Source organism: Arachis ipaensis, chromosome B5 (genome assembly GCF_059453495.1).
Source record: "Arachis ipaensis isolate K30076 ecotype BB chromosome B5, ASM5945349v1, whole genome shotgun sequence".
NCBI lineage: Eukaryota > Viridiplantae > Streptophyta > Magnoliopsida > Fabales > Fabaceae > Arachis > Arachis ipaensis.
In genome coordinates this window covers 4428012-4444634 of record NC_142440.1, presented here as the reverse complement: position 1 = coordinate 4444634, position 16623 = coordinate 4428012, and the positions used below count along the sequence as shown (strand labels likewise).

Sequence of the window (16623 nt, the reverse complement as noted above, 5' to 3'; positions counted from 1 at the left end):
AGCTTGGTGACTTCCCCCTTCAACTCCCTCTCGTGCTCCTGATATATGCGAAGCCTACCTTCCAGCTCTTCGACCTTCGAGGTCATCCCTAAAGAGTTGAGAGGAGTCTTCTCAAATATATCCAAGAGTTTGCCACAAACCCCCGCTGTCTTGAGACTCTCCTCAACCACAGTAGTGAGGTAATGCCGAACAGAAACATCATCCATGCTTATACGAGCATGGGGAAAGATGTTCTTTCGGACGAACGCAAGAGCGTCCGCCTCACCAGAAGCACCAGACTCTAAAGTCTTGCGCTTCTTCTTCTCCGGTTCAGGAGTGGGTCGAGCGGAGGGGGTGGCAAAGAAGAAACAGAAGAAGAAATCACCATAGGTTGGGAGGGAGTCCCAACATTCCGAGGAGGAGGAGGAGGAGAAGCAACCGCCCTAGCACCACCGGACCTGGCGCGAGACCTTGCTTTGGCCTCCTGGACCCTTTGAAAGGACTCCTGGGCATTTATTTTTGCCATCTCTGAAAAAAGCAACAATTGATGGATTAGACAAGTCGGAAGAATTAGTCAGACAAGTCAGAAAAACTAAGTAAACAAATGAAAGCTACCTAGTTGCGCCTGGACAAAACTCGGAGACCACTGGAGAAACTTTTTCGTGTCCAAGTATGGAGACCTCCCCCAAACTTCTCGGAGGAACCCTACAATGGCTGCCTCCACATCATCCAGGTCGTCATACTTTTCACAAGGGGAGGCCTCCAACCAGTATAAAGGAAAGCGGGGGGAAGAGTTACCATCCACGAAAAAGGGGTGGTGACCCTCTACAGCTTGCACTTTGAAAAAATAGTTTTTGAAGTCGTGGAAGGATTCGTCAAAAAGGGTGAAAATTCTCCGACCTTGTATGGCTCGGAACGACACCCACTGTTGTTTATTGTTTAGCCCACTGAAGGGCTTTGTCATATGAAAAAGATGGAAAAAAATCTTTAAAGAGGTCGGGAACTCTAAAGCCTGGCTGATGAATTGATAAATTTTCAAAAAACCCCAAGAGTTGGGATGAAGCTGGGTAGGAGCGACTCGGCAATGACGTAAAACAGACATCTCAAAGTCTGAAAAAGGAAGAAAAACACCCAAACGGGTGATCATACACTCATACATAAAGAAAAAATGGGAGGCCGCCTCACTAGCCCTCCCAAAGCAAACCCGGTCTTCTGGACCCGGGGCCACCAACTCATACTTCGGCTCATCCTCCTCAGAAGAACAAATTCTGTGGCGAGTACGAAGATGGGTGATAAACTCAGAATCGACTGAGGGTTCCTCCCCTAGGACCGTGACATCAACCCATTGAGAGAGAGCATCTACAGAAGCTATTTCTTTTTTTTAAAAAAAGGGGTGACAAAAACCTACAAGGGAAAAAGAAAAATCACTAACACGGTCTCTAAAGGGAGGGAGACGCGAAACTAAAGTCTACAAATCAAACTTATCTACAAAGGCATGTTAAAAAACTAACCTTTATCTGGAAATGAGGGTTGGGAGCAAAGCCTTCGAAAGCGCAAAGAGTGCAGTACGAACAAATGCAAGGAAAATTTGAAAGATCGCAGAAACGAAACAATGAAAGAGAGGGAAAGTATTTATAAGAACGTTAGGGGCATAATGGTAAAAATGGGGCAGTCATTAATGAAGGCGCACCGTTACCAAGGCCATTAAATCCCTACGCACACCCCTAACGGACACGACGCTTGATTAGACGTAACTGTCAGAACCAAAAGGTCACGAAAAGTCACATCGATTTTCAACCATCACGTCGGTCCTCCTACAAATCGGCTACGACCCCGAGTAGAATACTCGAACCCAAATCTTAAAAAGAAAATGGGCTCGAGTAGGGGCACTGTTCATACCCTGGCCCAATAATAAAGGCCCAGATCCAAGCAAAAGAAGCCCAACCCAAAGGGTTGGCCTTCACCCAGTACCAACCTTCATCCTAGGAAGTCGGTACTCAACACGACCTGCTCCAAAGAAGTCGGATACGAGGGTTAGCTGGCAGATAACACTCATTCGAATGAGTAACTGCCCCTAGAATCTCTCTAACCACTTCCTAGAGCCATATCTTAACCTCCCTAAGATATGGGAGCGGTTATCCACCTAAAATGGTGGCACTACTTCAGCGGTGGTTATTGGTTCACCACTATAAATACACTGACACCACTCAGGTATCTCTAAGTCCTAATACTCTCTAGACCTGCTCACGCTCTTGCTAACTTAGGCATCGGAGTGTCTTTGCAGGTACCACCCCCCATTCTTACACACGCACAAGTCGGACGGAGGGCACCGAGTTGCAGATCCATTCGAAAGCCACCTCCTTCGTACGTTTGGGCCAACCAACGCCATCCAACCCATTAATCTCCGGTTACCCATCGTAACAAATGTGTATACACTAATTACAACTAAACAAAAGAATAGGAGATATCTAACAATATTACATGTGGTCATGTAGACCAAGATTTTTCTCCTACTCATTGCAATGGTGTTGCAGATTTTTTGGCCAACTTTGCATTTAATTTAAGTTTTGGTGAGCATGATTTGAGAAGCAATACTTGTAAAGAAAAAAAAAAGTTCTGAATTTAGATATCAAATTCTCAATTTAACTTTGGACTATACCTCAAGTAAATTTCACTCTTATTGTGAACTACTATGAAATTTTACTATTATTTTTATTATAGACCTGGTGTCTCATTTAATCACAACTAACAATTTACTTGAGCATACTTGGTAATGGAAATAGGGTATTATTTCATTTAGAGGAAAACAAAGATCAATTGTTACATAATAAAACTTTCATTATGAACTTCAATTATTGTCAAAACTCATAAACCAAGTAGGCAACTATCACAAGCAGCAGAGAATGTCAATATTGTTAGTTTAGTTACAATTAAGAATATTGTTAGTTTGGTGTGTAGAAATTAGGTACATGTCATTTGACTTTCTTGATTTTTTTTTCTCTTTTATTCTTTATGGAGAAGCAAGCAAGACTTTTATGTTGGCCTTTTATTTTGAATGAATGAAATTCAATGATGCTATGCTAGCAGCACTTTGGACATTTGCAATGTGCTGGGAATATAGCATCACTGCCATGGACAAGTCCATACCACTCAAAATTCCACTCACATGTTACAATGTTTCAAATTCAATTCCATGGTTTTTCCCACTGGATTTTATTTCATCAATCTAGAAAAGCCTACAAATGTTGAACTCTCCTAGTGGTATCTAGTTCCTATGAAAAATATTTTGGAATCCTTTTGTTATCAACTTTGACAAAAATTTCTTGTGTTAGTATCAATGAACTATATCATGGATTCATGGTTAACTAAATGCTAATAAACAACATCTGTTAAGGATATGATTCATTTCTTTCATAAGTTAAGATTCCTCAAATTAGTTTATTCTTTGTAGTTATAATGTTGGGAAACATACAGCATATTTTACTGCCATCATGACCCTTTTTCTTTTTATTTTTCATATTTTTGGTCAAATATGTATGCTAAGGTCAGTGGCATGCATTGTTCTAGGACCTAATCTTCCTAAGAGTATAAGATTCATTTGGTTGTTTGGACATCTCAACGTGGGGTTTGTACAATAAACTTTAGGCCTCTAATGGATGATATTCAAAACAAGGGAATGTTCCTTTTCTGTTATGAAACATCGATTTGAGGCTATTTTTTTTAGTAATGGGATGTTTTTCACTATTATGAATTGTTGTCGTGATTTTAATGGATATGGAGACATTTTTTTTTAAATAACAATTCACAAATCGGAGGCTCAGAATTATGGAGGAGAGAAAACATAGGGTTCGATTTGGGGCTTGGTGAATTCAAATCCGGGTGATGAACAAATCGAACCCTCGGTATTGTGTGACCAACTTTTTTTTTTTTTTTTGAAGTTTGGAGCAAATCGGTGGATTGATTTTGTGGTTAAAACCCTTAAATCGGATCTTTTGATTTATTGATAACCATCTTCCACACTCCTGAATAACACACAAAATTCCAATAACAGTGGATAATACCACTATTTTCTCAATATGAAAATTAAAAAGCGTTTGATTTGAACCAATCGTTTTCTTAATATTTAATATTTAGAGTATTTTTGTATCTAAAGGACATTTTACCATTTTATCTATAAAAAATTATCGCTTTTTGAAATAATTTTAACGGTTTTACACTTCTAATATTTGAGTTTATGAATAGTAACTATAATATATAATAATTCTAATGTCACAGAACCACTTCTCTCAAAAACTTAAACAAATATGATGAGACATATAAATGTGTTATATCTTTAACATCTAAAAAACAAATGTCATTTTTAATTAATTAATTATACAATCATTTCCGTAATGCAAAGGAGCATGCCAAGGGTAATGCACTTTTTTTTTTTTCTTGTTTCGCAGGAGTTGTTAAATGAAAAAATACATTTGACTCAGAAGGTACTTAACCATCCAGTAATTTTTTTTTTTTTTTATTTTAGCATTATTATACTGAAATTGCCAAATGCTTCAGTACCTTCTAAGTTAAATGCGCTTTTTTCATCTAATGACACTTGTGTGATGCAAATTTTTTTTTTTTCAAATGCCACCATTATAAAAACAATGACACATAGGTAAATAATTTGAAAAGAGTAATAGTTTGATAATAAGTTTGCATAAAGATAGTAGAAAAATGAGCAATGTCAAGTTCATAATCATGTTTTAATTTATGAAGTCACTCTTCTTTTTAACTACTTTTCTGTAGTAATGATTCTTTACTACTTCCTTATTGATCTCATAAGAGTAAACCATATACTACATGTTTGAAATTTTCATCTTTATTTTACTCTGATATTGATAATGTTCCCTGTTTGAAATGTTACTGTGGTTATAGTCCTTTTCTCTCAAATTCAAAGTGATTTAGAGTGGATAAAGCACTATGCTGAAGTAGAGTGTGACACGGATCTTTTATATGTCATTTCTTATTTTACATCAATTATCAACATTATGATTTCATTGGTCTTAAAAGGGTACACAGAAAACACATTGCTATATCCACCCACCACTTTCTATCACCAATTATTTTAGTGCTATTTCTTCATTATTTTTGGGTTAATTAAGCTTAGCTTATTCCAACTGCCATCATCTTGGCATTATTTGATGATGGATGTGACTTGGTTGCTTCAAGTGTTAATAATGCCCATTCTAATTAAAATATCATAAGTGAAAATTCAACCAAAGTTTGTGATGATATTCTTCAGTCAATCGGATAACCAAATATCATGGTTCTGAGAACCATATCAATTTACTGGTTTGACCCAGTCAACTAAATCGGTCACTAATCGATTTGGTTCAAGATAAAAACCTCTTGGCAACAAATTAGTTAAAAAATAAAAAAAATCAGTCAAAAAACGAATTAATCACTCAAACCGATTTAAAATAGTAAATTACAAAAGACATTAATTTTTTTTTAAAAGTATATACTTTATACATAAATATATTATTTTGTTATATTTAATTTAATTTTGGTTAAACCTTTGAATGTATAATTTCACCAATTCATTGATCGGTTTGATATTCAGAACCTTGCTAATATTAAAAACTTCTTGTTATAACATTACTCATGTCTTTTGGAGAATTCAATTTTTTTTGTGACAGAAAAGAAAACAAACAACAACTAAAAAAGAAAAAATAAACAAAAAACTGTTTCCAAGGCAATAGAAAGTTTCACTTGGCGAGAAAGGGTCTTCATTGCAGTTTTTGTCATGATATCTGCTACTGTATTTGTATCTCTCAAGACCAACCGAAAATTAGCACGTCATTTTTAAGATATGATATTTCGGATTTTCAACACTAAAGAATCAATAAAACCAGATCAATTTTGTAAATTATTAACAATAATAAAGGCCTCCACACAGTCTGTCTCACATATAATATCGCTATTTGCTATTATGTAAGAACCAACTCATCAAATCAGGTTGATCTGAGATCTCCAAAGCTTGCCAAACTAACTGGACTTTTGGACAATTCTGAATGCAATGTAAAACCGATTCCTGACCTGAAAAACATCATGGATAGCTATCCATGTGCGAAATGCCCCGCCTAAAACGAAATGCAGCAGTAGAAAAAGTCTCCCGAAGACATAGCCAGGCCAAGAATTTGTGTTTTTCCGAGACATGTTAATGCTAAAACCAAAGCCAATTCCCTCTGTCCTCCCAACTAAACATCTTCTTACCGAGCCACAAATGTAATCTCTCTAGTCACAAATTATGCAGGAAAACATGAAACGAGTAAATTATGGCTTTTAAGGCCTCAAAAATGGTCCACAGGAGAGTTATTTTTTCAGATGAAGACACTCTTGAGAGACTTAACATCTTGCTGATATATTTGACCTTTTTTCTTTCTCTCTTACATATTAGATTTTGTGTGTGATATTATTATCATTACTTCTTATCAAGTGGCATATCCCTTATGTTTAGGCACATGAATGAAACTCATTCTAAAGTAACAACACCTTGGTAGTATTATAGAAAAATCTTGCTACTTATCTCTCAATCCTTGAGGGAGATTTTGATACATATATATTTATATTTGATTTGATTACATGAAGTAACATGAAAAGCCTAATATAATTCTAGTTATTATTAGTAGTAATATTATTGCTCAGTTTGAATTAGTACAAAAACCTTTCTTGAAATTCTTCTTCTCCTTGCTATGTGTATGAATCTACCTTACTCTATTGAGTGCTAAATAAGCAATTAGTCTATAACCAACCAACATAAGTGCCATAATGCAAACATCAACCCAAAGATGATTCAATCCCATTGATTTGATTGGTGGAAAATCAGCAACCTTGCACATCACACTCTTTGAGCATTCATAGTAATCATCTTGAGTGTATTGAACACCAAGAAGAAGCTTGTAACAGTAGTAGCTATAGCTCAAGTACTTTAGCCACACTATAAAAGGTGGAATCTGTTGAACATAGTATCCACCAGCAATGAGGAACACAAGGGTTGTGACAGAAGCTAGAGTGGTTGCTTGTTTGATCTCCATTAATATAGCACCAAATGCTAAGCCTAAGCTTTGAGAAACAAGGACACTGTAGAGAACAACAAGAAGAGAAAGGATGAATGTAACAGGATCAGGTTTGAGTCCTCCCATCCAATAGATTATGAACACAAATGCAGTCAGAAGTGCAAGCTCCAATGGCAAGTCTCCTATTGTTCTTGCTAAGAAGTAGGAAGAGAGCCTGTACATTCCTGAAGATCTTTCCTTTATCAGCATTCTCCTCTCTTGTGGGAATGTGAATACTGCATTGTATAGAGGGTAGAATCCCCAGAAAACTGAGAAGAAAAACAGCAATGCTACCTGCATTTTCACCACACAATAACCCCATGTTATCCCCTCTTAAGGGCTTTAAAACAACATAGTCAAAGTTTCAAACTTTAGATTTCTTGGACTGTTTCTAATCCATATCACAGAAACTGCATAGAAATTTAAGTACTTTTTACTATGGTTGTCTACACCTAATAACTTACTTCTAGTTTATAACTTTGATTTACAAAGTTGATACCTTTTGAAAAGTATAAAACTAGATTAACAACTTTTAAAGCGTTCAAATATCAATTTTGAGATAACAAAGTAAATGTGGTTCAATCAATCAATACTAATCTTGATTAGTTTCAGAATTTTAGATATTTCAAGATGTGATGTTTGACAAGGGAAATTGAAAAGGAAAAGAAAATAAATTTCATTCATATTTTAAAGGTCAATTACATTCCATAACCTTTTTTTCTGTTTAAAGTTAAATGATGTTATTATCAGTTATAACAAAAGTAGAAAAGAAGATAAACTTGATAACTGAATGCAAAAATTTTCTTACCCGATCTTCAATGTGTGATTCTGGGGTATGCCACCACAAGAGTCCACCAAGAAAAGCAACACTTATGACTTGGAATATTCTCAGCCTATTGAATGCTTCAAACCTTCTCTCCCTCACTCCCCTCTGCAATAGTACTTTAAACTGATGCCACCAACTTGTGCACCATTGCTCCTGATTTATCTGATTCCCTGCATCAAATTTTCATCAACAGAAAGAAGGATTAAGACCATTGATGAGCAATATCTTTTTCACTGAAAACTAAAAAAGGGTAGTTGGAATAGAAAGACCTACTTGCACAAGCATCTTTGATCATCATGTTGTTGTAGTTGTTCACCTCAACACTGCACAGCTCAGCTTTCAGCTTTGTTGCTATGTTCTTATCATAAGCTGATATTAGAGCTTCTCTAACTTGCTTCCTTTCTTGTTCCAATCCCTCACTTTGTTCACTTGCATGCTTTGAGTCTGGAGCAATCCCTGAATCAAAGTTTTCCATTGTTATCATCACATTATTGTTATTCTTAAACTTAGTATATATATATATATATATATATATATATATATATATATATATATATATATATATATCAAAATATTGATTAATTACCATTGGCAAGATCAAGCAAGAGATCAGAAGGATTAACAGTGACAGAAGTAGAGAATCCAAGTGAAGAGAAATAGTCCAAAGCAGTGGAAGCAGGACCATAGTAAATAGGAGAGCCTTCAGAGAGCAACACAACCTTGTCAAACATGTAGTATAGCCTGCTAGATGGCTGGTGAATGGTGGTTATAACGGTTCTTCCGCCGCCGGCGAGTCTCTTAATAGTGTTCAAGATCCTCTGAGCAGTTGTGGAATCCAAACCAGAAGTAGGCTCATCAAGAAGCAACAAGCTAGGATTAATAAGCATTTCTTGTCCAATACTAACTCTCTGCTTTTCTCCACCGGAAATTCCTCTGAACAAAGGTCCTCCAATCATGCTGCTCCTACACCTTGTTAATCCCAATTCACTGATCACTCTCTCAACATGATGAACCTTCTCATCTCTTGTTAAAGTCTTTGGAAGCCTTAGAAGTGCAGTGAAGAATAGTGTTTCAGTAACAGTTAGGTGAGGATATAGAACATCATCTTGTGCTACAAAACCTGTTCTTCTCTTGATTGAACCTGAGAATGGATTGTTGTTGTATGTTATCTTGCCAGGAGAGTTTTCCGGTGAGACGGCCTCCGAGAGCTGTAAGGAGTGTGGTTTTGCCACTCCCTGAAGGGCCAAGCATGGCAAGAATCTCACCAGGGCAAACACAACCACTGATTCCATTCAGAATTGTTTTCTCTTTGCAGCTCCATTTGTTGCTTCCCCAACATCCTCCTTTCTGTTCTAGTTTCACTTTGTACACCAATTCCTCAAACTGAAAAATCAACCAAAAAACACAAAGTAACTTTGCAACACTGATATACATGCCATGAATGAGTAACAATAACTAGTATTTATATTAGTGTGTTACCTTCAAAGTTATGGGGAACATAGTGAGTTTTTGTATGGATTGTTGTTCATTGGTATTATTATTCTCTAAGGCTGCTTCCATAGAGTGACTACTACTACTAGTGTTGTATTCTGGTTTTGGTGCTATGCAGTTTTGTGGCATGGCTAATGATGGTTAAAGAATATAAAAGAAGGTGATGATATGATAGAGATTTATGGTGGTGAATGATGAAATATAATGGAGGGGTTTTGAGAGAAGTTAAGAAGTTCCTTTTAACTTCTTGTCAATGTGTTATGTGAGGAGAAAGAAAGCACATAAATATATAGCACAGGCTTAGGATCTTCACTGTGTTCAAATACAGTATTTTAGGCCTTCCTTTGGATTGTGGAATCCCACCTTTATTTATTTATTTACCTCACATTATTCTTTATCATGACCAAGCTCTCACCCCAAAACCTCTAGAAATTCTGCTTTTTTTTTTTTTATTAACACTACATTTAGGTTTGTGAGATCTTAACTTTAATGGTGACATCACTGTTTTCTCTTAATCATCTGCTACTTTTTTAGTAAGACTGTTTAAAATTGACATATGCAACTCATAGACATTAAAATTAGAATGCTAATAACCATAATGCTTATTACAATAATGTTATTACATGCAGACCAAATAATATAAACAGTAATTTGATGCAAATTAAAACCAACCTCCACTTCCACTTATATTTTAAAATCCAAAAGGGTAGGTTCAAAATTCAAGGTACAAAGAAAACAAAGACTAGAAATGGCACAAGTAGACAAGAAGAAAGGAAATGGTAAAACAGCATCATATGATTTTTGTTTTGTATTTTATGCAATACAGATAGATAGATAGATTTAATATGGCATGTAAGATTTGATTTGAAACCTATAAAAAGAGAATGCTAGTACTACCTGATCTGACAATAAAAATTAGTGGTAGCAGCAATGCACCTATTAATGTCTATGCCCACATTACCATAATTGATATAAGAAAGTGGTCTCTTTATGAACATGCCTAGCTAGTGATATACACCTGAGAGAGAGAGAGAGAGAGAGAGAGATTTTGAGCTTTCTGATGTTAGATTTCTTCTACTTTAATTTTTGAGGTTTGATTATTAATGCATTGTTCATACTATGTCGTAGGCATGTGAGAAAACAGAAAGCACTATTTGAATAATGTAAAACTGCAGGGTCACTCACCATAATGCCTTTCTTATTTAACACCATGTTAACAAGAATACAAAACATGCAGAGCGTATATATATATAAACATATATCTTTCTACATATCTATCATTGTTAAACCTTCTTAGTTCTTAGTTTAACCATTTCTGGAGGTTATCTTTCCATTTTCTTTTGGAAGCTGATATATTCTCTCTGTCCAATAATAATTGATCTTAAGATGTAATTAAGATTAATGTAAAGTTGAGCCTAAACAAGACTAATGTGAAAAACCAGACCTAATAACAATATCCAATGTCTATAAAGGAAAAAGCATCTTCATAGCTGTTATGATGAGAATCTGATTACCAATATATCCTCAAACTTAAAAAGGAAATCTTTATATATATAGGCACTAAACTATAGGTGTTCTGAGATTTTTATCATTTGATTTCCTTCATTCATATATAAATATAGATGTACTATGAGAGCAGAAAATGGTATATTAGTGCTAGTGGTTAATGACATGTCTCTGCATGCATTTTTCACTTTCTTGTTCAGGTTGTTTCTTACCCTTCAAAAGAATTCTATGTTTGTTAAAGACACACTGATTGAAGTGGAGTGAGTGAGTGAGAGAGAATATCTTTGAGGATCCTGACATCTGTATGGTTCATTTGTCATTGTTCATAACAGGAAAATGCAAATTTATCTATAAATAGTAATGGAACTCATGAACACCTTTTTCATATATTTGAATGAATGAATGGATGAGAATTCAGAAACTTGTTTATTAGTATATAATTTAGATTTGGATTTTTTTTTTATGAACGAATATTGTTACTAAATTTGTAGAAAATATGAGCATTGTTCATGATTTTTTTTTAAGTGAATTTTTTCTATTATAAAAAGAATAATCTTTATTTTCGTTAAAAGGTACAATATCCGGTAGCATTATTTATCAAAAACTCCACTAATTTGATTTGAATTATAGAGATTTTAAAAGAAATTTTAGATTTTTCATTCTAATAATCTAGTCTAAAACATTTAGTACAGTCCAAATATTTGTTATTTTAACCAATTCTTCGTTATTCATAGACACAAAATTAAAGGAAGTATACAATTACATATTGTCATTTCAATAAAAAAAATAGTTATTTTTTGAATTTTCATTAAAAAAATCCAGTTAAATATTATTATTATTATTATTATATTTTTGTATAAATAATTACATATTATGCTGATAAAAATAACTATTTTTAATAATACATACTGGTTAAAATAGTTATTCAACAAATATTAAATAATAACTAAACGATAAAATAAAAGTTTTACATTATTTGTGAGTCAATATATTAAAATTAAATTTATATTATGATTGTTGTTATTATTATTAAAAGAATTTTAAATAATTACTTTTTATATTTATTTTACATTTAAAAAAATATTAATCAATTTTTTTTTACTAAGATAGTGTTTGTTTCTAAAGATTAAAACCAAGACTGCGAATTAGAATTTAGTATTGTGTTTAGTTATCAGAAATAGAGGGAATTGAATTTTTTAAAATCGAATACTGAAATTTTAATACTATTTTTTTTCAAAAATAATTTCATATAATTTTTTAAATTTTAAATTTATCTCTTAATTTTTATATTTATCTTAAATCAAACATAATATTTAAACATAACTTAAATTTTTTTTGGTGACTAAATAGAAAACAAAGAAAAAAAAAAAAGAGACAAAACCAAATTAATTGGCTAGGGTCATATCTAAATCTATTAGATGTTGAAGCTCATTCCATGGTTGGCTCCAATTCGAGTGAATGTCCGCGCCAGAAGTAGCTGCTTTAGCCATACAATCTGCAACACTATTTGCAGTCCTCTGAATTAAAAGAATAGAGACTCTCCAATTCCTATTCATAACCTCCTGTATATGCTTTGCCAAATCCCATTCTGGAATATTCTTACCAAGCATTCTTTGGTTTACCAAGAAAAGAGCTTCTAAACAGTCTGTTTCACAAATAACCTCACGAAATCCACTCTCCCAAGCAAGAAGTAAACCTCTCCAAATTGCATATAATTCAGCAAAAAGAACACTGCACACTTCGACTTTCCCAGTGCAACCTTTCAACCAACATCCATCAGGATTGCGAATGATACAACCAAAACCAGCATAGCCAAAAGGAGCAAACCAACTAGTATCACAATTCAATTTAACAGAATGAACTGGAGGTGGAACCCAATGCAAACAAAGTGAAGGAGGAGACAAAGATTGATGCATAGCAAAAATAGTGTGAAACTCCCTTACTGAACTACGAATCAAACTCACCACTTTACTAGCACTCCATGAATCATCTATACTAAATAAGTCCTGATTCCTGCTTCTCCAAATCCACCAGATGGTCGAAAAGAAAAGAAAAACATCTCCACTCTTTGCACCTCTGTAGAGCCAATCATGTAAATTCGAGTTATCTGAATACAGGCCTAAAAGGTTCCAGACCTCTTTGGCACTAGGGCACTCCCGAAGACAATGAAGAATGGATTCAGAACCATTCTGACATCGATGACAGGTGCTAGATAAAGCTAAACCATGACCCAAACGAAACTCTGCCGTAGGAATAGCATTATGAAGACTGAGCCAAATCAAGAACTTGTACTTCTCAGGAATATGCAGTCGCCATACCCACAACCAATTATCATGCTCATTCCAGTCAAACTTTCTTTTGGCTAGCCAACTGTACCCACTCCTAGCTGAGTAGAGTCTAGAAGATGCCACACCCCACGACCAACCCAAACTCTCTCCAGCATTCAAATTCGGATTATAAGCATTCAAACGCTGTTTGACATCTTCTGGAATGATAGAGAAAATATCATGGAGATTCCATTGACCATCTTTCCAAACGTCTCTAATAGTTAAATCAGAGTCAGATATATGTACAAAAGGGACATCTTGAGCAATTGGACCCTCAATACTCCAATTGTCAAACCAAAAAAATTGATCAAATGACCTAACGCACCAAGAGAAGGCATCCTTAAGAGCACCAAAAGCCTTTGAGATACTCTTCCAAACATGAGAAGCATTGCAAGGGACATGGCCATCTAAAACTCCCTCATTCCTCAGATACTTTGCCCTTAATAGAGCAACCCAAGGCTTGTCCTGACAATGAAAAAGTTGCCAAACTAATTTACCAAGTAAAGATATATTAACACACGCAGGATCTCTAACACCCAGGCCACCAAATTTCTTTGGAGTGATCACGGTCCTCCAATTAACAAGAGAAAGACCTCTACCATCAACTTGACCCTTCCAAAGGAACTGTCTCATCATAGAAGACAATTTATCGCAAACCCAATTTGGAAAAAAAGATACCTGCATATGATAGACAGGAATGGATGCTGCAATAGAATTGATCAGGCAAAGTCTCCCTGCTTTATTTAGAAGCCTTTCTTTCCAATTAGCTAATCTTTCCCTCACCTTTTCAATCACCGAATGAAAAGAAGTCCTACTGGTACGGGAATGATTAAGGTTAACTCCAAGATATCTTCCTAAGTCCAAAGCAAAACGTATTGAAGAAACACTAGTAAAAATATCTCTTCTACGAGCAATCACATTTTTAGAACAAAAAGCTTTAGACTTTTCAAGATTCACTTTCATGCCAGATGCCTTGCAAAAAATGTTAAGAGAATGCATGACCATTTGGACCTGACTCTTTGTAGCCTGACAAAAGAGTAAGAGATCATCTGCAAATATCAAATGAAAAAATTTTGGGCCACCCCTAGTGACAGAAACTGGTTTCCACACACCCTCGACCACCTTATGAGATATATAGCAAGCAAGTCTTTCCATACAAAGCACAAATAAGTAAGGAGATATTGGATCGCCCTGTCTAAGCCCCCTTCTAGGAGCAAAACTATCCAATCTATTCCCATTTCACATAATAGAAAGAGATGATGCACGGACACAATTCATAATCAAATTAACAGTGATGATAGAAAAACCAAAAGCAATGAGAGTACTCTCCAAAAACCTCCAATCCACCCTATCATAAGCTTTTTCAAGATCAATTTTAAAAGCAAGAGTACCTTTCTTGGATTTTGTATGCTTCATGAAATTCAGAATTTCTTCGGCCACAATAATATTATCAGGAGCACCACGACCTGGAATAAAACCTCCTTGTAAAGGACTAACAATATCTGAAGAAAAGGCCGAAGTTGGTTAGTCAATACTTTGGTGATAATTTTATAAACAACATTACACAAGCTAATAGGCCTGAAATCCTTCATAAAGGTAAGGTTATCAATTTTAGGAATAAGCACAATCAGAGTTTTCATGATGCTAGGATTTAAGAACTCTCCCAAAAAAGCGCTCCGGACAATATTCCAAATCTCAGTGCCTACTATCTCCCAATATTCTTTAAAAAAATAAGCTTGAAATCCATCTGGACCAGGAGCCTTAAAAGAGCTCATACTGAATACTGCTGACTTGACTTCCACAAAAGAGACAGGGTCAATTAACCTAGCACAAGCCTCAGTGCTTAGAGTGGGCATCGGAACATCCCCTAAACAATCAACCTCAACCTCCTCCGTTGTACCAAAGAGATTCTTGTAAAAAGAGAGGGCTTCTTCCTGGAGAATATCTGGATCAGTAGACCAAGACCCATCTCTAACATATAATCCATGTACTCTATTATGGTTTCTACGCACTAAAGTCTGAAGATGAAAGAATTTAGTGTTTCTATCCCCATACTTGACCCACTTCTCTCTAGATTTCTGGTACCAAAAAAGTTTCTCTTGTAATAAAAGCCTATTGTAATCTTCCCTCAGTTCAGCTTCTTTAATTCTCAGAGATAACACATCGGTAACCTCCAAACGCCGTTGAATCTGATCAATCTGATATTCCAGCTTATTTTTTCGCACAAAAATATTTCCAAAATTCTTTGAGTTGAAGTCCAAAGAAGCCTGTTGAACCATCTTAAGCCTTTCAGTAACGCCTCCAAACTCTTGATTCCAAGCCTTACTAATAACATGTTTATAAGAAAGATGTGTTGCCCACGCAGCTTGGAACCTAAAAGGATGAGAACCTTTCACTCTGGGGCTACCATGACAACGAACTAAAATAGGACAATGATCAGAATGAAGCCTGCTAAGAATTTCAGAATAACCCTCAGGAAACATTGTCATCCACGCCTCATTAACTAGAGCTCTATCCAACCTTTTAGCCAAGTCCCTGCCAGCCTGAACTGCTCTATACCAAGTATATCTCTTACCAGTCACTTTAATATCAAAGAGCTCACAGTCATCTAGAGTAGTAGCTAATAGACTAGCTCTGTGAGAAGAAAAATAAGCACCTGTACTCTCATCTGGTGCTACAATCTCATTAAAATCACCAACAGCCATCCATGGTCCATTATGGCCTGAATTAATAGAACGCAAATGATCCCAAAGCATACATCTTTTTTCGAATTGAGGACTCTCATATACTGCACTACAAAGCCAAATTAAGTTACCCACACTCACTTTCACTGTGATACATTGGTCAATTTGATCAATAACCACACAAGAAGTATTAGCAATAGAAGATAGAAACCAAATGCCACCCATGTGTCCTACTGCTTCCTCAATACCAACATAATGAAAACCCAACTTATCCCAAAAATTCTTCAAATTATTAAACATGGTATGAGTCTCAAACAGAAAGAAGAAAGATGGTTTATATATTCTCACCAAATTTTTGCAATGCACACGGACCATCTTGTTAGACGCACCCCTCACATTCCAGACTATGATATTGAAACTATCCATAAAAACAGCAAAAAGGGAGCTCCAATAACAAACCCGAGACTCAACATGATGTCCCTGTCTTCGACGATCATGCCTTTAATGGACTCTCAAGTTGTAGCCCAATTTTCTCCGTTGAAACTTGCACCATACCCGCCGTCGATGCTCCATCCTTATCTACTGGTGAATTCTGCAAAGAGTTTGGGCGAGGACGCTTTCGCACAGTGCCATTTGTTGTCTCACCTTGCTGCTGATGATGAACATTGTGCCGGGTCCCCGAAGAAGCCACACTAACCGGTTTTCCAATATTG

At 35.5% G+C, this 16623-nt stretch overlaps 2 protein-coding genes across 3 annotated transcripts; both read right to left on the bottom strand.

The window, feature by feature from the left end:
* Positions 1–6419: 6419 nt before the first annotated feature.
* LOC107642555 (ABC transporter G family member 14-like) lies at positions 6420–9506 on the bottom strand. Of its 2 annotated transcripts, XM_016345951.3 has the most exons (5): positions 9382–9506; positions 8489–9285; positions 8176–8358; positions 7885–8072; positions 6420–7370 (listed from the first exon to the last, which is right to left on the bottom strand). In XM_016345951.3, the coding sequence occupies exons 2-5, from the start codon at positions 9192–9194 to the stop codon at positions 6726–6728; spliced, it is 1722 nt and encodes a 573-aa protein (XP_016201437.2). In that variant the 5' UTR covers positions 9195–9285; positions 9382–9506; the 3' UTR covers positions 6420–6725. The 2 variants fall into 2 exon arrangements, with proteins under 2 accessions (XP_016201437.2, XP_088342276.1); XM_088486150.1 differs by lacking the exon at positions 9382–9506 and having other exon boundaries at positions 8489–9056.
* A 2807-nt stretch (positions 9507–12313) lies between these two features.
* On the bottom strand, positions 12314–16210 carry LOC148563240 (uncharacterized). Its single transcript, XM_088486680.1, has 5 exons — positions 16042–16210; positions 15011–15948; positions 13724–13904; positions 12459–13384; positions 12314–12394 (listed from the first exon to the last, which is right to left on the bottom strand). Exons 1-5 carry the CDS (start codon positions 16208–16210, stop codon positions 12314–12316), a joined length of 2295 nt encoding a protein of 764 aa, XP_088342806.1.
* Positions 16211–16623: the final 413 nt, after the last annotated feature.